At 42.6% G+C, this 25,141-nt stretch overlaps 1 protein-coding gene across 1 annotated transcript; it reads left to right on the top strand.

Annotated features, from left to right (window-relative positions):
- The first annotated feature begins 2,132 nt into the window (after nt 1-2,132).
- On the top strand, nt 2,133-2,753 carry LOC119544871 (anaphase-promoting complex subunit 13). Its single transcript, XM_037850434.1, has one exon. It carries the CDS (start codon nt 2,254-2,256, stop codon nt 2,476-2,478), a length of 225 nt encoding a protein of 74 aa, XP_037706362.1. The 5' UTR covers nt 2,133-2,253; the 3' UTR covers nt 2,479-2,753.
- Nucleotides 2,754-25,141: the final 22,388 nt, after the last annotated feature.

The raw sequence follows: 25,141 nt of genomic DNA, 5'->3' as shown, positions 1-25,141 counted from the left end.
ACCAACTATCTTTCCAATAGGGGTCTCCTCTAGGGAGCACACGACAGTGACTGAGATGGGACTTCAAAAAGGAAAATGATGATCCATCAACAGAATTGCATTTTGGGTATCTTACTCTGCTGAAATTGCCCTACCTTAGAAAATCTGGTAAGCGAAAACATTTTGACTTTGGAGACGGATTTGTTAGGGTGCAATTTTTCTCATTATAAGATAGAAGTCCACCCCCCAAGCTTCACTGTAGGTTTCTTTAAATAGCTAATTTCCCTACTGCTTTGAAGAAGGATCAGGTTTATAAAACCTGATATACAGCAACTTCTTAGGAAGACACCTATTGTATAAAGCAGTGGAAGCTTCTATTAGACTGAAAAAGTTTGCCTTTCAGTATGGCCTGTTACCGTGGATAATAGTAACTGCGTTCACAGAGATCATTTTCAGAACTGCTACAGGGTCCAATGCATTTCTGAGATGATTCTTGTTTTAAATACCCCTGGGTGGTAATAGATAAAGGGTCTTTGAATGGAAAAAAAGAGATCAGAATCAAGTTGTAACTTGATGGCCTAGAATCGGAATTCTACTGAGTGTATTTGTAATATTGGATCCCTCTACTTTGCTGATGAAAATTTAGATTTTAAAGCATATGTGGCAGAGACTGTTTGTTGTTCTCTCAATATCCATTCTCCCCTGCTTTTTGGTGCCTGCATTTCCAGCCTCCCCTTTGGCCCTGTGGCTGTATTCTGGCCAGCGTGATGTGAGGAGAAGGGTATGACCCAGGCATTCTGGGGGTGCGTCCTCAGGGCTGCCATCCTCCTCCCTTCCTGCCTCCTGCTCTCAGCCTTGGAAATGGACCCGGTGACTGGAGCTCCAGCTGCCGTCTGGGCTCACAGGGATGAAGATCCCACCCCAGGTAACCGGAAGGTGGCTGGTCCCAGACAATTTCACGGAGCTGCCGTACTAGCCCTGGAGAGTCTTCCTCTGGACTTTTTTACATGAACAAGTAAAACCTAGTGTGTTATGGTCACTGTTTTCTAAGGGTTTCTGTCACAAAACCTAATCCTAATTTCTGTCACCAATCTCAGTCCTGATTCAGTGGATACTTACCGTCTAAATTTTTCCATTTGAACAGATAATCAATACAACGTCGCATTTATTCTTCTGAACATGAATTGGAAATGTCTGGAGACAGAGATGCATGGAAGATCCCAAAACTTACAGGTTCTCAATTATATTATCAGCTAAAGTAACAATGCGCACATTGATAGAAAGAGGTCTTGTTCAGTTTCTTGTATCCATTCTGTTCCCAATGCGTAGAAATGTACACTCTCATTCCATAAATGATTTAATGGGAACCCAGACCAAAAAAAAAAAAAAAGTAGTTAATATAAATGAGAATAAAGCATGAGGACAAAAAAATATATAAGAGTAGGGGGGCAGGACCAGGAAAAGGTAAAAACAGATGGAGGTACAGATGGATGAGACCCAAAGTGCCGTGTGTATGTGAAATCAGTTGTGCTATGGAAAGAAAACACATTAGAATGTTTACTTAGCTATTTCTCATCCTAAAATGAGAGGAATTAAGATTTAGTAAAACTTATTATGCGATTGTCAAGGTGCTCACTCGGCTGGGGCGGTGTCCTGAGAGACACTGCCAGACTCACCTCACTGGTTTTCGGTTGTTTGGTTGCTTTTGGTGGGCTGTGACATCTTTCAGTACACGCACGTCCAGTTACATGGACATCTAATTTATATTATCCGTGTTTAAATATATTCTCTATTACTATTGTAGTAGCCTAAAAATATCCTTGTAAAGAAACTGCTGACTGTGCTTTCCATATTAGTGTGATTTTTGGGTGACTAAGAAAATGGCAAAGCTGGGGCTCCTCCTCCTACTGGGACAAGCTCTTTGTCAGCCACCTTACAAGGCAAATGTAATGACAGCCCAATCTAATCGGGTCTAAAAGAAGAGGCCAAAACAATTCTGAAATTATTAGAAGACACCTTGAATCATGGATTTACATCCTCAGTCATCAACAATGACCTTTGAACTCTGTGTATATCGTGCTTTAACGTATTAGGTAATAATAGAGTTACATGTATACAATTTATAAGTAAGTAAATAGCTCTGCGCAAGCAAATGGACTCACCTACATCCGGGAATCTGCGAGAAGAGGATGATCGTAATGCAGAGGGTGTGGCTTGGCGGAAACGGGTACTGCGCAGCCAGGTACTGATTGGCAAAATCAGAACTGCAGGAGAATGGACAGTGAGGTACAGAGAGATGGAAGGATCTTGGATTTGATTGATGATGCTTGGCGAGAAGACAAGCTGCCCTATGAGGATGTTGCGATACCACTGAATGAGCTTCCTGAACCTGAACAGGACAATGGTGGCACCACAGAATCTGTTAAAGAACAAGAAATGAAGTGGACAGACTTAGCCTTACAGTATCTCCATGAGAACGTTCCTCCCATTGGAAACTGACATCTGGCTCTTTTTCCGTGAACAGATTTTTTTTTTTTTTTAATATATCAATACGTATTTTTGTTAGTTTATTTTGTTTTTTCAGTTTCCTAACTCATACCTTTTAGTGATAAATCAACACTCAAAAATGTACACACACTAAGCTTGTGGCAGCAAAGTACTAAAATATTCACTGAATGGGAAACTAATGGAGATTTCCCAGGAATGCAGACTACTTGCCTCTATGAACCAAAAACTCTGATTCACTAGCTTGTATTTGAACATAATTGGTTGAACATTTGCCTTTAAGTCTGATTTTGTCTTACAGAGTTTGACACTTTCCAGCTACTCTCTGTCATGTGATACATGTGATTGAAGATAGGAGAGGAAAAAGCAAAGACAGAGAAATTCAGACATACATATTATTAACGTCTCATATATCCCCACTTGAAGAATTCTGAATGGATGTGTAATAAGCCTGTGAATGTTGTGGAGATATAGTTATCCCATTCACTGATTACTGGGATCTCTAAGACTTCCTATGGTATTTTGAAGCTTTGGGTGAGTTTACAGATTAAAAAATTAATCTGACAGTCAAAAAAAAAAAAAAAAAAAAAGTAAGTAAATAAACAAACAAACATCTATTAGGAGGTTGTCCTTAAATTTTTCCCTATGGAGACGGTGAAATGAAAAAGTTTTGAGACCCTTGGATTAGGTTACAAAGGCCTATATACTATATTTGAATTTCCAGTTGACTTTCAGCTTCCTAACAGTTTTTAAACATGAGAGATAGGCCTGGAGAACCAGATGTGCACAGTTAGTACATAGTTTTTGGACTCAGAAAGGACAAAATTATTTCCACAAGGGAAGTAAAATATTTCTCAGCTTAAAAAAAAATTAATGGGGTCTTTCCTATGGGAACTTGGGTGATACAGTGGACAACAGCCTAAAATATTTTCCCATTACAGATGCCGCATGAGTGTCATATGACTGTGTCACAAAAGATTTTGGTAAGTGTTGACGGCAAAATATCCAAATGCAACTTGTGGGAAGCAATTCAGCAAGGGACCGGGACAACAGAGTCCAGGTGTTCAGCTTTCTGATGGTTCAACTAAATCCAACTCAGTAGCTCTATCCTTCCATAAATGTCATTCTTCTCCCAGCAGGGATTTTGATTGGAGTCAGCTAGCAGTCTGTTTGAGCTTGTACTCTCTGATGAGGACCTGGAGTGTTGATTATCTGAGTTGCTAGTTGGGGGTAGATTCACATGCTTAAGAGACTGAACAGAGAGTTCAGGTCGTCCTTTTGAGAAAACAGAGTTGCTCAGGGATGCCCTTGACTTGGGCGGAGAACCATCCCACCTCTGCCTGGCGGGAGTGGCACCCAAGGGCAAAGCCACGTTGCATAACCGGGGGCCGATGCTGTCCCAGCAACAGCACTAACTTTGCTTACAGCAGAGTCATGTTTATCTTCTAATGCCACAACACACTATCTCCCTTAGCATGGGCCAACAGATGGAAAATTCTCCCTACCCATTACCTTGATCATTTTGGGGGTAGTGTTAGTCTTTAATGCTCTTGGATCTCATAGGATGCTTTTCCTCAACCCTAAGGTGTGAGTTTCTTAGGCAGTACTGACTGGTTAGGAACATGAGGCCCAGAGCTAGACCACCTAGTTTTGAACCCTGGCTCCATGAGTTATTAAATATGCAATCAGGGGCAACTTACCTCTCTTCACTATGCCTCAGTGTCCTCACTTGTAAAAAGATAAAGGATCATCTCAAGTCAGTGCCCTGATCAAGATGGCAGAGTGAGAAGTTTCAGGCTCTGTCCCCACCACAGAAACTTTGAACAACAAGCAAGAACTGGCAGAAACGTCTTTCTCAAAGCTCCAGAAAAGGCTGCAGAAATAGGGAGAGCACCAAATCAAGGAGAGGGCTACTTAAAAGTGGTAGGGTCTTGTGGTGCCCTGGCTGGTGCCCCCCACCCACCCCTCACCAGCTTGTTGCAGTGTATTCCAGAGGAGTACAGAGGAGGCCTGTTACAGAGGGAGCGGAGTAACCCTCGTGCACAGACTGGGAGCACATATATCCAGCCAAATCTGTCTGGGGGTGACCTCACTGTCCCAGAACTTGCTCTAAACGTAGAAGGCAGTTCACCGAGGACTTGTACAGAACACTATGGCGGAACGATCATGCGGCTGCCTGGAACAAGGGCTTGATGGCTGTAGGACAGACAGTGCAATGCCTGGGACCTTGAGGAAGCTGTTTTCTAGAGAAAAGAGGACATTCCCTGTAAACAGGAGAATTTCCAAGGCCACATGCACATGCCCAAGACAAGCTCAAATGTGCAGAATGGATCAGGGAGGCCCCATGCTTTGTCTTTGAGGTATTCTCTAAACTCAGTGCATGGATAAGCCCTGAAGGAAAGCACTTGCACAGGTCAATCTGCAGACTGGGAAAGGTATTTTCTTCCTTCCCCCTTCCCTTCCCTTCCCTTCCCTTCTTTCTAGGCTATTGACATTAAAAGAAAACTCTGTCATAACACTAGCTGGATAGAAGCTTAAGGAACAGATGTCTCAGAGTCTAAATTCCAGCTATAACACATTAAAATATCAAAATGTATTGGTCTCAACAGAAGATTATGAAACATATAAAGAAATGAGGAGTGACAGACCAGGCAAAGGAGAACATTAAAGCATTAGAAACCATCACTGAGGAGGACCAGACCTGGGACAAAACCAGACAAAGACTTGAAAAATGTCCTGAATATGCTCATAGAGCTAAACGAAAACGTGGACAAAGAACTAAAGGAATTCAGAAAAATAAAAGATGATCACAAAGAGAATATCAATAGAGAGAGATGGAAATTACAAAAAGGAACCAAACACAGCTGAAGACCACATACTAACAGAATTTAAAAATTCCCTGTGGGAGTTCAACAGCAGATTGGAGTTGGCAGAAAGAATCAGTGAACTTGGAGTTAAGACAATTGAAATCATCCAGTCTGAGGAGCAGAAAGAAGAATGAAGAAAAGTGAACAGAACCTGAGAAGTATGTGGGACATCATCAGGCATACTAACGTACACATTGTTGGAGTCCCAGAGGGAGAAGAAAGAAAGGGGCAGAGAGAATATTCAAAGAAAAATGGCTGAAACCTTCCCAAATTTAACAAAAGTCATGGATGTACAAATCCATTATGCCCAATGAACTCCGAACTGGATAAACCAAATAGACCTATGCTGTGGCATATTATAATCAAACGGTCAGAGGCCAAAGATGGAGAATTGTGAAAGCTGCAAGAGAGAAACAACGTGTCACATACAAGGGAACCACAGTAAAGTAAGTGCCAATTTCTCATCAGAAACCATGGAGGCAAGAAGGCAGTGGACTGACATATTTAAAGCCCTGAAAGCAAAGAACTGCAAACCAAGATTTCTATATCTGACAAAATTGTCTTTCAAAAATGAGGGAGGCTGAGTGCCTCTTTGTTGCTCAGATGTGGCCCTTTCTCTCTTAACTAAGCCACCTTGGCGGGTGATCTCGCTGCCCTACCCCTACGTGGGACCTGACTCCCAGGGGTGTAAATCTCCCTGGCAATGCAGAATATGACTCCTGGGCATGAATCTGGACCTGACATCGTGGGATTAAGAACATCTTCTTGACCAAAAGGGGGATGCGAAATGAAACGAAATAAAGCTTCAGTGGCTGAGAGATTTCAAATGGAGTCGAGAGGTCACTCTGGTGGACAGTTCTTACACACTATAGAGATAACACTTTTTAGGTTTTAATATATTGGAATAGCTAGGAGTAAATACCTGAAACTACAAACTCCAACCCAGTAACCTTGACTCTTGAAGACGATTGTATAACATTGTAGCTTACAAAGGGTGACAGTGTGATCGTGACAACCTTGTGGCTTGCACTCCCTTTATCCAGTGTATGGATGGATGAGTGGAAAAATGGGGACAAAACCTAAATGAAAAATAGGGTGGGATGGAGGGGGTGATTTGGGTGTTCTTTTTTACTTTTATTTTTTATTCTTATTCTGATTCTTTCTGGTTAAAGAAAATGTTCAAAAATAAATTGTGGTGATGAAGGCACAACTATATGATGGTATTGTGGACAGTTGATTGTACACCATGGATGATTGTATGGTATGCAAATATATCTCAATAAAACTGAATTTAAAAAAAAAAATGAGGGAGGGATTAAGACATTCTCAGATTGACAAAAGTTGAGAAACTTTGTCACCATTAGACCAACCCTACAAGAGATGCTAAAGAGAGTTCTGCAGGTTGTAAGGAAAAGACACTAGACAATAGATTAAAGCCACATGAAGAAATAAAGATGTTTGGTAAGAGTAATGACGGGCAAATATACATGCCAGTACTATTGTATCTTTGGTTTGTAACTCCACTTTTTACTTCCTGCAGGATCTAAAAGGCAAATGCATAAAAAGTTATGAGAAATAAGGGGCTAGGGACTCAATGTATAAATATGTAATTTGTGACAAGAACCACGTAACAGTGGAGAGACAGGGGTATAGGAATATAGTTTGTACTTACTATTGGAGTTACTTTGATATCAAAGCATATGAGGTGTTAACAGATTTAGGTTGTTAAAGTTAAGCCCCATGGTAACTATGGAGACAATATGGGAGAATATGCAAGGAAACAAAGAGAAATTAGAATACAGATTGCCAGGGGCAGGGGCAGGGAAATGCAAAATGGGTGTAGAGTTTCTATAGGGGGAGATGAGAAAGTTTTAGTAATGAAAGGTGGTGAGGGCACCTCAACATGGTGAACGTGATTAATCCCGCTGGATGGTGTACTTGGGAGAACTTGACATATTCACATAGGTGAATAGCCTTGTTGTTAGGAAATGTAAATGGAATTATTATGTGCTCGAAGAGCATGTTGTATATAATCTAGTCTCAAATATTTAAAATATAGATAGATGCATAGATAGAATGATACAGCAAATGTGGCAAAATGTTAAAATTGGTGGATCTGGGTCTCTGAGGGAGGGATATGTTGGCATTCTCTACATATGTTTCGCATTATTTTTGCAACTGTACTGTAAGTTGGAAATTATTTCAAAATAAAAAGTTAAAAAATTATTTCAAAACAGGGTTTCAGAACCTCTTGCCTGCCACAATCCTTGGCATGGGATGTCCCTCCCTTTTCTTCTGCTCTGATTTCCATGTATCTGTGCAAAATGATTGTGATAGTATTGCATAGAGAATATATATCAGACCATATTTTTCTTTACAAATTTTTATTCCACAATTTAGCTAACATGTTTGAAGCTGCATCCTCTTATTTGTTTTCACTGTAGTCCCTTGGGATGCCCAGTTCTGTTGGGATTCTGGAAACTTCTGGAGGCCTCCTGCCACCCCTCCCCCCGCCCAGGCTTCCTCCTTTCTTAACGGATGACTTTTTATCTGAAGTTGTGAAACTCTTGCTTAGCAGACTGAAAACACAGAATCAATGGGCTATTCCTGTTGGTTACATTTTGGGTGCATTTTCCCCAACTCAAATGTGAAATTTGAGATAAATCTTTGTAGTGGTTTAGGATTTTCTTCCTCTCTCTCCCTGCCACCTACCCATCCGATTCCAGACCAAGCACAGGGGATGGCCTTCTTGGGGCCGGGGGAGACTTGCCCTTACAGAGGCAGTTAAATGTGCTTGTGCTCTTGACCCTGTTGAGAAATAATGGGATCTTACTAAGGACGGATTAAGATGGATGCCCAACAGCTTTTTAAAAATTTATATCTATTAAACCACAAAAAACCTTATGTTCTGTATCTGCACCAGGGCTCATATTTTGCTGGAACACATGGATATAGCTGCACTTGACTGTTCCAATGGGAAATATCCCTGCAGGTTGGTCCATGGCCACTGCCCCAGGGCCCCTACTGCTCCCTCCTCACCATGACTGTCAAGAGCATCCTCATCTCTCCCCCATGGTCCAGTGTATTATGCCTGAATTACATCAGATGGTGAGATCGTCTTTTGAAGTGCCGCACCATGCTGTGGTTCTGGCCCTGGCAGGCCTCAAGCATCCTCCAATCTCTGCTCTCGGAGTTTCTTTCCCACCCCCAGCTTCATACATCCCCCAGTCACCTTCCATCTTGACTTGTGAGTGCTTCCGCCACTCACAGCTGTGACCTGGAATAAGTTAGAGCCTCCCCTGGACTCAGATCACTCATTGCAAAATGGAGGTTGCTGGGGGAGAATTAAGTAAGAAAATGACGAAGGCACTGGTACAGTGACTGAGGCCTCAAACTTGCCATATGGGAGCCACCCGCCCTCCCCCTACCTCCCTGCCCTCCTCACCCTCCTCCACTCCTTCCCCTTCTCCTTCTCTCTATCATTTCCACCATAATCCTAGCAAGAACCTAGTCCTGCTGTCAGTCGCTATCTACCAAGCCCAGTTAGGGTGTCAGATATCAGATGTTAATTAAAATGCTAATAGTGCTCAAGCTTGTTTGGAAGGGTCAACGGAAGCAGGGGGGATCCTCTTCTTTTATCCTTCCTGCTCTGAATTATCCACTTCTTCATGAGTCTTGGGGAGCATGCAAGAGGATGATGGTATGTTTCCAATTTTTCAGTGACTTTTGGGGAAGCAGCTTCTAGTCTTACTCCTTGTAAAGGAGAGTTTCCTACCTGCCCATGCTCTTATATGCTTCTTTTGAACTAGTGGGTAAAGGAAGAAAGCCATGGAGGGTGTTAGAGCCAGGAAGGCATCAGGGTGTTGGGTCAAGAAAAAAAAAAAAAGAAAGAAAGGAAGCTTCCTGGTGGGCCTTCTATACACTATCCCAGTCTCTTACTTGTCTTTATTTTTTATTTGTTAGCTTTTCTGGCATGTCTGATCTCAGGGGCTCCGTTAGACACTATGACCATGGTTCCTGCACTTTTCATTGGAATCACCTGGATTCTTTAACAACTACTGATGCCTGGTTCCCATCCCCAGACATTCTGATGGGCTCTGCCTTCTGGGCTATCTGGGCAGAGGGAGCTTTCAAACCTCCCCAGGTGATTTTAACAGGCAGCAAAGTCTAGGCTCAGAGTACCTACCTAATGCAGTGTTGGCACAGAGATAGCTACTGGGTAAATTCTTGCTGTTTTTCTGGGTGGGGATTGATGAATGTCATTTAGTTGTAGCAAAAACTTTTGTCACTCCCTGTTTATCATTTCCTTAAGGCACCAGTTCACAAACTTTAATGTGCATGAACGTCATCCCTAGGACTTGTTAAAGCACAGATCACTGGGCCCCACACCCAGGGTTTCTGATTCAGTAGTAGATCTAGGGTGAGTCTGAGAATTTACGTTTTGAGTAAGTTCCTAGGTGATGTCCAGGCTGCTGATCCAGGGACCACACTTGGAGAACTACTGCTTTGAAACAGTGTTTCCCAAACTTCCCTGTGGTGCTTGTTAAAAACAGAGATTCTTGGGTCCCACCCCAACCTGCTGAATCCGACTCTCCAGGGTATGAGCCTGGACTTACATTTCTTTTTAAATTTTTATTGTGGTAACATATATATATACATCCACACAAAATTTCCTATTTTAACCACTTCCAAGTTACAATTTAGAAGTGTTAATTATATTCACAATGTTGTGCTACCAATCACCACTATCCATTACCAAAACGTTTCCATTAATCCAAACAGAACAGCTATACCCATTAAGCATTAACTCCCTATTCTCTATCCCCTCTCCTGCCCCTGGTACCTTTAATCTACTTTCTGTCTCCAGGATTTTTGCGTATTCTAGCTTTTTTATATGTTAAATCATACCCTTCGTGTCTGATCTATTTCACTCAATATGATGCCTTCGAGGTTCATCCATGTTGTCCTATGTATCAGAACTTCATTCCTTTTTACAGCTGGATAATATTCCATTGTGTGTGTGTGTATGTGTGTGTGTGTGTGTCTTTACCACATTTTATTTATCCTTTCATCTGTTGATGGATACTTGGGTTGCTTCTGCCTTTGGCTGTTTTGAATAATGCTGCTATGGACATTGGTGTACAAATATCAATGGTGTTTCTGCTTTTGATTCTTTGGTACATAAATACCTAGAAGTGGGATTGCCAAGTGATGGTAATTCTATGTTTAACTTTTTGAGAAGCCACTGAACTGCACTATTCTACATTCCCATCAACAATGTAAGAGGGTTCCTATTTCTCCACATCCTCACCAATACTTGTTATTTTCTGTTTTTTTTTTTTTTTTTTTTTTTTAATAATGGCCATTCTAGTGAATATAAAGTGGTATCTCTGTGGTTTTTGATTTTCATTTCCCTAACGGCTAATGATGTTGAACATCTTTTCATGTGGTTATTGGCCATTTGTATATCTTCTTCGGAGAAATGTCTATCCAAGTCCTTTGCCCATTTTTAAATTGGGTTGCTTGCTTTTTGTTGCTGTTGAGTTGTAGGAATTCTATATGTATTCTGGATATTAAATCCTTATCAGAACTGAGGTTTCCAAATATGTTCTCCCATTCTGTTGGTTGCCTTTTTACTTTCTTGATAATGACCTCTGGTGCACAAAAGTTCTGGACTTACTTTTTTTTTTTTTAATGCAATTTTATTGAGATATGATCACATAACATACAGTCATTCCAAGTGTACAATCTTGTTCACCGTATCATCATATAGTTGTGCATTCATCACCACAATCAATCCCTGAACATCTTCATTACTCAAAAAAACAAAATAAAAATTAAAATAGAAAAGAACATTCAAAATATCCCATTCCCTTCCTCCCCCCATTGTACATTTACTTTTTTTTTTTGAAATAAAAGAAAATATTTTTCATTAATGAATACTTCAAGTGACATAATTTTACCATTACAATCAGTTGCCCCTGGGTACCCTCATACAGCTGTGCATCCATCACGACACTTAATTTCTGTTCAATTTTTAGAAACTTTTCATTACTCCAGACAAGAAATAAAGTGAAAGATGAAAAAAGAAAAAAAGAAAAGGAAACTCGATCCTCCCCTATCCCCAACCAACCCCCCTCAATTGTTGACTGGTAGTGTTGGTATAGTACATTTGTTACTGTCCATGAAAAAATGCTGAAATACTACTAACTGCAGTATACAGTCTGCAATAGGTATGTATTTTCTCCCTAAATACCCCTCTATTATTAACTTCCAATTGTATTGTCATACATTTGTTCTGGTTCATGGAAGCGATTTCCAATATTTGCACAGTTAATCATGGCCACTGCCCACCACAGGATTCAGTTTTATACATTCCCGTCTTTCGATCTCCAGCCTTCCCTCTCGTGACATATATGACCCTGAGCTTCCCCTTTCCACCTCATTCACACACCATTCGGCACTGTCAGTCATTCTCACATCTTGCTACTGATACCTCTGTTCATTTCCAAACATCCAAGTTCATCCTAGTTGAACATTCCGCTCATACTAAGCAACTGCTCCATTCTTAAGCCTCGTCCTATATCCTGGTATGTTATATTTCATGTCTATGAGTTTACACATTATAATTAGTTCCTATCAGTGAGACCCTGCAATAATTGTCCTTATGTGTCTGGCTTATTTCACTCAGTATATTGCCCTCGAGGTTTTGTCATCAACCCATTTTTTTTTTCTTTAATATGGTTTTGTTCACTCACCATACATTCCATCCTAAGTAAATAATCGATGGTTCTCTGTATGGTCATATATTTATGTGTTCACCACCTTCACCACTATCTATATAAGGGCGTCTACATTTCTTTTACAAGGCAGGAGGGAGAGTCAAAGAAGGTAGAGAGGCAAAAGAAAGAGGAAAAAAAATGACAGCTAAGAAGCAGCAAAAGGAAAAATAACCTCAAATCAAAGCAGAGCAAAGAATCGGACACCACCACCAATGTCAAGTGTCCAACATGTCTCCCCTATCCCCCCCTCTTATCTGCATTTACCTTGGTATATCACCTTGTCTGGACTTACTTTTGTTAGCAGATACCTGGTGGTTCTTATCCTCAGGGGGTTTTGGGAAATGCAGTTTTAAATCAATACCAATTGAAAAGCCTGATCCACAAGCCCATGTTAGAATAACAAATGTATGAGTTTAGATTTTTGGAGTTGCTAGAGGTTTATCTGGTAATTAACAAAATAAAATGTCTGAAATGGATATAGTTCTAGAGATTCTGAAAATGTTCTTTTCTCATATTTTAGAGCTTTCCCCTCTTTTCATCCTAAACTTAGCTGTAGGCAGTATCGGGTCCTCTAATGGACAGGGTGGCAGGGTGGCATAACTTAGCTAAAGCAGTGGATCTCTTGCCCTACATTGACCAGCATTATAGGGCTTCTTTTATAGAATATAACTGATCTCCATTTATTCTTGAACCCCATTTGGCAGATGATCTGGGGGCCAGGAATGAATTAAATTTGAAAGCTAAAGACAGGTAACTCATATTTTCTGGTTTAAAACAGTTACTTCAGGCTCTTACTGGAAAATCCTCAGTCTTTGGGAGTTTCTGTCTCCTTCCCCTTCTTCTACCTAAGCTGGTTTCTGTTGAAGAGGGATACTTGGGTGTCTAGTGTGTAGGGGGAGAGAAGGCTGGTTTCTGCACAGGTCCTTGCTTCCATGATGATGACCCCCATTTAGCTAGGTCATGGGGTACTCTGCTGGAACACCTGGGGTCCCTCCTTTGCTGGCAGCCAGCTGTAGTTCCATCTCCTCTGAGCCTGGCCATGGTGCTGACTAGCTGCAGCTTCACGGTAGGGCAGATTCATGGATATTCCCTTAGCAGTCCCCTGGTGCACAGGCACAGCCACTTTCCCTGCCCTAGTGCATACTCCACCCCACAGGCTCTTTACGGAGGTCCATGGGGCCCTTGCTGGACATACTAGGGGATGAAGGCTCCTAGAAGGCCCACAGAAGGCTAGGAATCCCCCTAACAAGGCCAAACACAGAACTTTACCCTTTCGCTTTATCTTGCTGACAAGGCCAGACACAAAACCTTCTCCCCCTACTTCCCATTCTTCATCTCATGATTGATTAGCAAAGATCAGAACCGTTTGCTCCCCTGAAACTAGCTAACCACAGAGAAAAATATTTCCTATTCAGATAACTGACCAGGACTTCCCCTCCTTACAAAATAGCCCCAACTGTAAATCATCCTACATGTAACTTGTCTACTCCTTCCTATAAAAGTCTAAGGCACAACCACCTTGCCAAGACACTCTGATTTTCAGACCTGATCTTCAGACTTGGGATACTCTTCCTACTGTAGTAGCCTAGATAAAGTCAATCTCCTTACTTGTCTTTGACACCCTCAGCACCAATCTTGGCTTTGAGAGAAAGGAGAGTATGACCTTGACCTTCTCTGGGCTCCACCTGGCCTACTGCAATTGATTTTGAACCTACTGCTTCAGGGTGCTACATTGTTTGCAGTGCTCCCCCAAGGGGACCTTGAAGGCTTCCCAGTCTGTGCCTGGGGACATGGAAGGAGCTGGGACCAACTGCTCTGGAATTTCCTCTAAACTGCTCTGGTGATTTCATCCACTCCCCTGCTTGTCTTTTGGCCCCAAGAGGGGACAAGAGCACAAGTATCCAAGTGTGAGATCTCTCCCCTTTCCTCCCCTCTCCTCCCTCTACTTGTTCTTCTCCTCCCTACTTCTGACACTTCCTTCATGTCTTATATTCTGATGCCCCGTCCCCATGGATTCCTTGCTCCGTATGATGCCAGCCTCCCCCTTCCCTAGCATATCATGATAAAAGGAGAATGAAAGTACTTCTGTTAACATTGTTTAAAATATTGTAATCAAAATAATATGTGTTTGTTTTGTTGCCATTTCTTCAAAAGGATCTTACATATTTAAGAATTCCTGGGTAGATTCTAAAGAGGCAAAGAAATTCCACCGAATTTCTCACATTTCCCACTCTGTTTGGTTGTGATTCTCTTTGGGCCTATGGTAAAGTGAACTCCATGAATGTGCCTATAAAATATCTTTCTTTTCTCTCTGATTAAATATTGCCCTTAATTCTGAGGGTCGCCTGTCACTGGTCTTGACGGCCCTGTCCACAATTTTCATGATTACCCCTACACACCTCAGGCAGGTGGTTTTTCTTTTGGGGTGGCAAGTCCTGTGCTAGATAAACAATGGGCCATTACTTGTACATTCCAATGGATGCTTCCTGAGCCCCACAAGAATTTGCTGTGTTGATAAAGAGGTGGTGATTCCCTATACACATTGGTAGATACCTATGAATTTTCTTGGTCTCAGAGAGAGTGAATGACGACTTGGCTTGGATCACAGAGGCTACTCTTTTTTTATGCAATTTTATTGAGATATATTCACATAACATACAATCATTCAAAGTGTACAATCAGTTGTTCACAGTATCATCATATAGTTGTGCATTTGTCACCACAATCATTCTTTGAACATTTTCATTACTCCAAAAAATAAAAATTAAAATAAAAAGAATATCCAAAACATCCCCTTCCCCTCCTCCCCCCATTGTTCATTTACTTTTTTAAAAATACAGTTTTACTGAGATATTTTCACACACCCTACAGTCATCCACAGTATACAATCAGTTATTCACAGCACCATCATACAGTTGTGTGTTTATCACCAGAATCGATTTTTGAACCTTTTCCTTACTCCAAAATAAAAATAAAAGCAAAAAGAACACCCAAAACTTTCCATTCCCTCAGTCCCACCCTATTCTTCATCTAATTTTTGTCTCCATTTTTCCACTCATCTGTCCATACCCTGGATAAAGGGAGTACGAGCCACAAGGTTTTCACAATCACAGTGTCACACTGTGCAAGCTACATAGTTGTACAATCGTTTTCAAAATCAAGGTCACTGGGTTGAGGTTCGACAGCTTCAGGTATTTCCCTCTAGCCATTCCAACACACTTAAAACTAAAAGGTGATATCTATATAGTGCGTAAGAATACCCTCCAGAGTGACCTCTTGACTCCATTTGAAATCTCTCAGCCATTGGAACCTTATTTTGTTTCATCATAGAGGCTACTTTTTAATTATTGACCAAGGACAGAAAGCAGTTCTCTTGGTGCCTGGACAGGGATTTGGGAAGTTTGCCCATCTCCTGCCCTCCTCCCACCCTATGCCTGGCGACAGTTCGAAGCTGCTCCTTAAGGATATCCTATTTCATTCTGTCTCCATTTGCTGATCTCCAGATCCAGGAGGCAACCTGTTGTAAGAAAAACTGAGATGAGCCAAGTTTGGTCTTTAGATTTGCGTCTCATGTAGACTTCAATTCTCATAGAAAATCATCTAACCTGTGTGGAAAAGCATTCCATTAATGCATTCATTTATTCATGCTTGCATTCAACAAGTATTTATTGAGTCTCTACCATGCGTTGGCATTGTGCTGGATACGGCAGAACAAATACATAGCAAGGTCTCAGATAAAGGCATGTGAAAGTTAAATTTCAATACTAGGCAGCCTTTGATTAAATTGAAGTGCTGATGCAATAAGTCAGAGCTTAGGGGAGAGAGTGACTGTGTGTTCGAGCAGTAAGAGAAGGCTTCATGGAGGGATGGTGAGTCTTAAAGCCAGGATTTGGGTTGAGACAAAGCTCATGGTGGAGGAAGGAGCCTGACAAGTGGTGAGGTTCAACTGTCCAAGGCGTTTCCCCAGGTGGTGAAGGGCCTGGCCACTGTCATGCATGGCCTACATGTGTCTAGGGAAATGGAAATCTGGGGCAGGGGAATTCTGGTGAGTTGTTAGATGACCCGGTCATTTATAAATTGGAGGAGTGGATGACATGGGGGATACCAAAGAAAAGGGATGAGAAGCTATGAGAGGGGATGGAATTTGGGTCTGTGACACTGTGCCAGTTTGAATGTATTATGTCTCCCCAAACGCCATTATCTTTGATGCAATATTGTGGGGCAGATTGATTAATCTTTTTGATTAGGGTGTGACCTTTTGATTGAGTGTTTCCATGGAGATGTGACCCACCCAACTGTAGGTGATAACTCTGGTTAGATAATTTCCATGGAGGTGTGGCCCCGTCCATTCAGCATGGGCCTTGATTAGCTTACTAGAGCACTATATAAGCTCAGACAGAAGGAGCAAACTTGCTACAGCCAAGAGGGACACTTGGAAGAATGCACAGAAAACTGAGAGAGTAGTTGGAGATGATAGACAGTTGCAAGACGGCTGTTGAAAGCAGACTCTTGCTCCGGAGGAGCTAAGAGAGTACAAACACCCCAAGAGCAACTAAGTGTGACATTTTGAAGAGGAACTGCGGCCTAGAGAGGAACGTCCTGGGAGAAAGCCATTTTGAAACCAGAACTTGGAGCAGACACCAGTCATGTGCCTTCCCAGCTAATGGAGGTTTTCCAGACACCATTGGCCATCCTCCAGTGAAGGTACCCGATTGTTGATGTGTTACCTTGGACACTTTATGGCCTTAAGACTGTAACTGTGTAACCAAATAAACCCCCTTTTGTAAAAGCCAATCCATTTCTGGTGTTTTGTATTCTGTCAGCATTAGCAAACTAGAACAGACACCATTAACTGTCCGCATTTTATATTATTATATCAAGAACAGATGTCAGTGTGAGTCAAATTGATTCAAATGTAGAAACACCAAATCTGAGATATACTAAACTCTTAAAGCTTTGGGAAAACTGGAAATTTTATGATCTATTGATTTCAATGCTCCATTGGAGTAGTAATCTTTCCTAAGAAATGTATAATTTAAAATCTATTTCTCCTCTCATAAAACTTAAGGATAAAATGTATGAGGGAAGACAACATAGGGAATATTTTTGCAGAACTTGTAGTAAATTCAAGTTATCCTACTGCACAGCTGGGTATGTTCATTGGCCTGCCTCCAAAGAGTTATAAAAGGAATATAAAGCAAATGTAGCTTTTGCTCCTCAGAGTTCATCAAAATCCAAATCTTTTACAATTCTTTTTATGTTGGTCCTAAAATGTTACTTGACTGACATAATATTCCCTTTGATAGTAAAGAAGGTCTCATAAGCTACAAATTAATAGGTCAACTTGACATTCCAGGTTTCCAATAGCTAATGTTGGTCCCCTTTTTCTAGAATGTGGATCTTGTGGGTGATTTATGGGTGGAAATGATTTAAGACACTATTACCCTCCTTTTAGCAACTCCTTTAGTGCCTCTTACTCTGAATTGTAGAGCATTTCTCATTCAGTCCCTCTGTTCCAAATAATTTTCCTCTCCATTTTTATGTACTAAATTCTTACTTGACTCACCTTGGGAAAAAAATGAACATTTATTGATGCCTCATATATACTGGACACTGCACTGGCCTTTGACATTGGTTATGTATGTAAAATGATCAACTGCTTTTTGAGGAAGGTATTATATTGCCTCCTACCACTAATTTTTTCATCAAGTAATGAAGATACCAAGGCTCAGAGAAGCTAAGAGACTTGCTTATTACCACACGTTATTGAAACATGAATTATGGTGACTACGGGGGCCTCAATTCTTTCCCCTCCCCTGAGAAAGGCCCCCAACACCCAGGGATAGGAGTAGGTATCTGACCCTCTTCAGGCCAACTGCGTCATTCCTTGGGAGTTTTGAAACTGGAATTGTGGGGAGAGAGCTAATTCCTCCCTGATGGTTAAGCTGGGGGCTGAGGAAGAGCTTATGGTGTCACTACCTGGACAAAGCAGGTCTGGGAGAAATAAAGTCAACTCATGGAGAGATGCAGAGAAAAGAGGCAGGGAAAACCTGCTGGGTAGGTCCCTGGTCCTACCCAGTCCCTGGTCTGTAGTCTCTGATGTCCAGTGGGAGTATGAGCCTTCTAGTATCACTCAAGCTAGTTTGGGTGGGTTTCTGTCTTCTGAGTCAAGGGTCATAACTGATTTTCCCAGTGAGCAGGACAGAAGTTCCAGAACACTCTCTGTCTACCACATGATGTGAGGGAGCTTGTCTTCATCAGGGCTTCCGTGGCTTAGTCTCTTTGATAACCTGTAAGTGACTTCATCTGGCTGCTCCCACCCTGTGACCGTCTTCTTACATTTTGGGGAACAAGGAAGGGAGGCAAGAGTTCAACAAGTTCAACAATATAAAACTGTATTCCATGCTATTACCGTAACAAATGCTGATTTCTGTTCAGAGTGTGCATTACCTGAGAGCAGAGACCAGGCCTTTTGAATTATTATACATGCTGGTTAGTAATGTGACTGTGAAGACTGAATCTCAATGAAGTCTTGTAAGCAAATCTGGAATTAGACTGTGTGACTTAACAAGCAGGCAAGCAAACAAGCTACTCAAGCTCATAGAGTATGCACAAGGCTGAATCTGGTTGAGAGAGGAAAAAAAAAAAACACAACAGAATGTGGTTGGAAAGGAGGTGAACAACCTCACAATCGTATGGAAGGATGAGTGGAAAGCCCAGTGCTTCACCATGAACATGTATGTGGATAGATACATACATACATGCAGCATACCTACTTCTGGAGTGAAGACTGAGGAACACAACATACAAGGCAGGGATCCCTCACCTGAAGTCCCTTGCGGTCTGTGTGAGTATTGGGGCAGCTGAGAAGCCTGGATTCAGCACAGGGTCAGCTCTCAGCAGGTGGGCCTAGAGCAACCTCAATAGGCTCGAGCATCTCACTCACATTCCTTGACGCCTCTGGCCCTTGGGCTCCTCACAGGTAGTTTGAAGATAGGCCTGGGGGCTCCCTTTCAGCTCTAAAATATAACCTTTGTGTGAGGGGAATGGAAGGGAACACCAGCATATGCAGTTTCCTAAAAGCATCTGCTTGGATAATCGGAATCTTCTAGAAAAGGCCGAGGAGACTTGCATAGCATGGTTGGGGCTCTGCTCAGTCACCAGCTGATGGAGGAAATGCACGGAGGGAGCTGGAGAGAGTTTGACTTCTATTATTTTCCATGACTGAGTTGTCTTTGTCATCTGCTTTTAATTAAAAAGGAAAAAAAAATTCCCTCCCCACCAAAACTCCCCACTGCTGGCCTTTTACAAGGAGTGAAATCAAATCCAAAAATAACAAGCAGGGGCAGGCTTCAACCAACAGACAAGGAAACCCTGGAAAATCAGAAGTGGAGTACAGAAGAGTTTTAGCTGGAAGCGTCTGCCGCACAGGAGTTGCCCGAGTTGGAATACATAATACGATACATGAAAATCATCCTGTGACCTCAGGAGTGAATTTCGGATTTCAGCTTCTGGCTCTCAGTGGAAAGTGGCTGGATCAGTGGAAAGTGGCCGGTTCCTTGTATGCTACAGGAGAGAGAAAATGCAGAAATATGAATGTTTACTTGTGAACAGAGGGAGAAAGAAGCATCTCCAATAAGTACTGAGGCAAGTCTTAGTCTGCTTTTAGAGAAACAGGCAGTGAATTGAATTCAGTGAGGGAGCTGGAGAGGAGCCAGTGGGTCAGCAAAGAATAGGGTGGTTTCCTGAGGGAGCTGGCATCTCGGCATGAGCTTCCTAGGAGGAAGGTTCGGGAAGTGAGTCCAGCTGCACAGGGCTTACCAGCAATTGTCTTCCAAGAATACCCACAAACATGTTTGGGAAGCGCACAAGAGGTATGCTGAGGTGGGCCAGAAGAAGGGGTGTTTCTTGAGGTAAGAGGCACCTCCTGGAGAGGTTCTGGGTCTGTGCAACTGAATTCATGCATCCTTTCCCATGGTCGGAGATTAGGGCCTGCTGGAGAAAGGGCAGAACATTTATAAAGGAAATACCTGATCCAGGTGGCTCAGAAACAACGCCAGCTAAAGTCACTGGATTCATCAGGATCCTGTGGAAACAAACAGCTTCCAAAGCACAGTGGTTTAGTACAGCAGAAATTTATTTCTAGCTCCTGTTACAGGTTCCACTCAAGTTGGCAGAGGCTCTGCTCCTCAGTCACTCAGGCATCCACGATAACAGAGACTCCGCCATCTGGTCATGGCACCATCTGGAGCTTGCTGCCTCCTTAGTGCCCGGGAAGGTCCCACATGGGCTTTCCTATGCTTCATCCCAGAAATGACGCTCCCTTCCATGCACAGTCCATTGCAAGGGGGCTAAGATGTTAGTTTTTTGTTACATTAATCAAGGAATTTTGAGGCTTCATATAGCAAGCAGCATGGATCACTGAGCAGTGCTGGAGGGTGACGTATCAAAGGACAGTTATTATAGCTCAATACATGTGATGAGATGGAGAATTGGGTAAGCGACAGGAATATGTACTTATAAATATGGCACAGTATTCCCAGAAGCTCATCGACAGGCACTTAGCTAGCCATTCGGATAAACCCGTGTTGAGACTGTGTGTTAAAGGGGCAGGAGTCCTACGGTCTTGTTTCGGTGAAAATGCCTGGAAACTGAAAGAGTTAATGTGCATGCAGCCCATTAGAGTGTCTTTTTTGCATGTGGTGCTTACTCAGGGTACAAACAGTAATGAGGCCTGTTTTTATTTTTTTTTTATGAGGAACTTAAGTTATTTTGGGTTAATTTTGATTACATACCCATATGAAATCAGACATGATACTCTGTATGTCCTTCCCATCCCCTGGCCCACCACTAAAAGAAAGAGGTAGAGGAGGAGCTTACAGATAAGAGCAGAGATGAAACTTTCAATAATTCTACAAGCCCAAGTGAAATCCCTTGAGTGCATAGTGGTACAAAGCATGTAAACTCATCTAATTTATGGTTGTATATTTCTACTTAGAAGGCTTTGCCAGTGTTCCAAATGTTGTAGTAATTTCATTATAGAAGCAGTAATTGAAGAATTCTGCTGTTTTGTTTTTGATTCTTCTGTGAATTATTAAGCAAATATTCTATATATTATACCACACCATTCTGATGATAATGTATTGGTGGTATCTGCTGGATTTAGTTGTCAGTGAATTGAGATTTTTTGAAAAGTTAGCTACTTAGTAAATATTTGCTGTTTTGTTTTGCTGGATGAAACTATTACTATTTTCCTACTACTTAGAGAAGTCATCTATAAAATTTGGTTAAAGCCAATATTTCATAATCTCCTTAGGAATAAGATGCATGTGAGGCTGGCATGAAGGAAGTGTTCAATAAAGGTGGGTGATCATTTTAAATGTTGTCGTAAGACTTTTTAACCTGTAACTACAATAATTCACTCACATTTATTGTAAAAAATTCCTCTAGAGGATTTACAAAATGCACCTAGAAGCGAGGAAAGAAAAACTTTGAGAAATGATATAAACATTTCTGAGCTTCAGAGCAACTTTAAACCTTGACCAGGAGGAAACTGCTCTCGGACTAAAAGGAGGAAAGTTCCACCTTCCTTCCTGAGCCCCAGAGTTCCTGGCAGGCTCACGTCATTATGGGGCCGATGCCCAGTGAGGTGAAGTTCTATTTCTTCCCACAGAGAGCGTTCTCTGGGCTCTTTGCCCACCACACTGAGTGTCTTTCCTTTGGCCTTGAAGTGGAGGCAGGCTGGTTCTAAGATGCCTCTCAGCCAAGCTTTCTGTCTAAGAAACATGAAAGGTAGGGGCTTGATGAGTTGGACAGTAGGGCTCACCAATATCTATGTTCCTATAAGGCTATTATCAGAAAATAAAACATAAAAAAAAAACGGAAGTGTCACACCCCTTCTCATATCAAGGCACAGACAAAAAAACACAGGATTTGAACATCACCAATGGGGGAGATGTGACGTGTGGTCATTCTAGATCATTCGCGGGAGGCAGATGCTACAACTAAAGTCTCACTGGTCAAAATAATTATTAGGGATTTAGGAAGTTTCCAGAGAGAGTGATACAACTCCTGTTCATATATGACTTCAACTATGTATTTTAGACAACAGTTTCAGTTTTCATCTCTCTTAAGATCTGTTGGGCCATCACTCTCTTTTGGCCTCCCTGTAACACACTCCTGGGCCACTGAGGCTCATGCCAGGTGGATGGGGCTGCTGAACCGTGATGGGTCAGGAGGGCCGGGGCTCTCGGGGTCAGCTCTGCCCCTAAACAGCGGTGTAGCTCCAGCTAACCTATAGATTCTTGTTGACCATCTGCAAAATCATTTAATTGATGATTTTTAAGAATTCCAACACCAAAACTGCATGACATATGTTAAATGTTCTTCAGAGTGCTGTGTATAAATTTCAGTGAATTTTTAAAAAGAGGATGATCAGATCTTACATGTCTGGTGGTCTCAGCATTTGCTTGCACATTTTAATAAAGGTTAGATAAAGAGATCTCAGAAATTGAGCCAGCAAGTTCTTTCCCCGACTACCAATGAAGCCTGGACACCTTGAGCCCTGGGTGTCCCTGCAGGCAGGGAAAGGCTCTTCTGCTCTGGGACTGAAGACACCCAGCCCCAGCTGGCATTTACCAAAGGTTCATTCTGAGAGAATCAAGACAGGATGGGGAAAAGAGCCAGAAAGCAGGATCCAGAGCGTTAAACCTATTTCGTGTTTGAGTTCAGCCCCCATTTCCAGTGCAGTGAGCTGGATCGTAACTGTTTTTCTGTGTTCAGGACAAAGTACTAACTCAAATTTATTTGGTGCCAGCTCACTGTTGCCATTTGGCAAAGATTTGGTAATCCGATAGTTTCATTTATCCTTTTAAGTGGGGCAGGAGGGAACACCTAACTGCTTTTTCCAACTAAAAATGAAAACCACTTGCTCTGAGAACATATGAAATGAAAACATGACACGTGTTTTTCCTTGAGCACTTTGCACCACACTTTGTGGCTCCAGATTCTTTTGTTTGGCTGCTCTGCCTGCGGCCCTCCCAGTTTCACATGATGGCAGCTCCGTCTTTCCAGTGACTCAGGCCAAAACCTCTGACATCATCCTACATTCAACCCGCCAGGAAATCCTCTTGGCTTTACCTTCCCACACGATTCAGAATCCAGCCACTTCTCACCACTCCACGACCATTGGCTGGACTCTTCCAGTAGTCTCCTAACTGTTCTCCTTTTCCTCCTTCAGTTCATTCTTGACACAGCAGCCAGAAGAAACCTGTTACAACCTAAGTCAGAATATGCCACGCCTCTGCTCAGAACCCTCTCTGCTTCCCGTCTTATTTGCCGTAAAAGTGAACTTTTCACTGTGGTCTTTAAGGCCCCAAAGGATCTGGGCCTGAGTGACTCTGGGCTCTTCTCTTCCTCCTCTTGTTTATTCCCCTCCAGCCACACAGGGCTCCTTGTTCCTCCTGCCCGCCAGGCTCACTCCTGCCCCAGGGCCCTTGCACTGGCTGTTTCCTCCGCCTGCAACACTCTTTCCCCAAATAACTGTCCAGCTTGTTCCCTCACCTACGCTGGGGTCTTGATTTAATGTCACCTTCTCAGGGAAGCCTACCTGCATTTTCCTGTCTTAAAGTGTAAACCAACACTGACATTGTCTTTATACTTTTCTGCTTTATTTTCCTCCATAGCACTGGCACCATCTAGCATAGCATATATTTTTACTTATTTTATTTACCTGCCCCCCACCCCAGCCCCCTTAGAATGTTAGCTTCTTGGAGGCAGGGATTTTTGCCTGTTTTGACCACTGTGGTGTCCCCACAGCTGGAAGAGTGCCTGGCACACAGCAGGGACTGGGAACACCACCCTGAGGACACAAATGTGTGACAGGAACACTCGCCAGCATGAGGTTACTGCTAGGATCGGCTTCCTGTGCCTTCCAGAGAACATCAAGTAATTGTCTCATTTCATCTTTTATCCTCCAATTTGAAATATAGACTAAGGCTATAATTGTTGACCCAGGCTTGGGCATTTTCCTCTTTCTCCAGAGAGTTATGTGTCAACAAGAATGACCAGCAGAGCTCTAAGCAACTTTTGAGGCTGAAGAGCAGCTTTGGGGTAGGGCCCTTGCCTTCTAGAACAATGCTTCTTGCATCCTGGAGTGCAGGTGAATCACCTGGGATTTTGTTAAATGCAGATTCAGATTCAGTAAATCTGAAGTGGGGGCTGAGAGTCTGTCTCTTACCAAGTGTGCTAGTTTGCTAATGCTGCAGAATGCAAAACACCAGAGATGGATTGGCTTTTATAAAACGGGGGTTTATTTCACTACACAGTTACAGTCTTAAGGCCACAAAGCATCCAAGGCAACACATCAGCAACCGGGCACCTTCACCGGAGGATGGCCAATGGTGTCCAGAAAACCTCTGCTAGCTGGGAAGGCAGCTGGCGTCTGCTCCAAAGCTCCGGCCTCAAAACGGCTTTCTCCCAGGACGCTCCTCTCTAGCAAGCTTGCTTCTCTTCAAAACATCACTCCCAGCTGCACTCCCTTTCCTCTCTTTGAGTCAGCTCATTTATATAGCTCCACTGATCAAGGCCCACCCTGAATGGGCGGGGCCACGCCTCCATGGGAGCGTCTCATCAGAATCATCTCCCACAGCTGGGTGGGGCACATTCCAAGCAAATCCAACCAGCACCAAAAACGTCTGCCCCACAAAACTACAAAGACAATGGCATTTGGGGGACACAATACATTCAAACCGGCACACCAAGCTCCCAAGTGAGGCCCATGCTGCTGAATCCAGGTGGCATTCGAATTAGCATATTCAGGTACACAACCTCTCTATAGGCAAACGGTGGAATGGGGCCCCAAGAATATTGCACTAGACCCCCAGACTCAGCATTTAAAAAGGCCAGAGCCCTGGGGCTGGGCTTGTTGGGTACGGAGCACCTGTCCTGGGAAGCCTAATCCTGACCAGGACAGCACCCGTCACCACCCTTCTCCCAGCCCCTCAGGGT

This window comes from Choloepus didactylus, chromosome 9, assembly GCF_015220235.1.
Source record: "Choloepus didactylus isolate mChoDid1 chromosome 9, mChoDid1.pri, whole genome shotgun sequence".
Taxonomy (NCBI): domain Eukaryota; kingdom Metazoa; phylum Chordata; class Mammalia; order Pilosa; family Megalonychidae; genus Choloepus; species Choloepus didactylus.
Note: the sequence above shows the minus strand (reverse complement) of the source record. Positions and strands in the feature narration are given on the sequence as shown.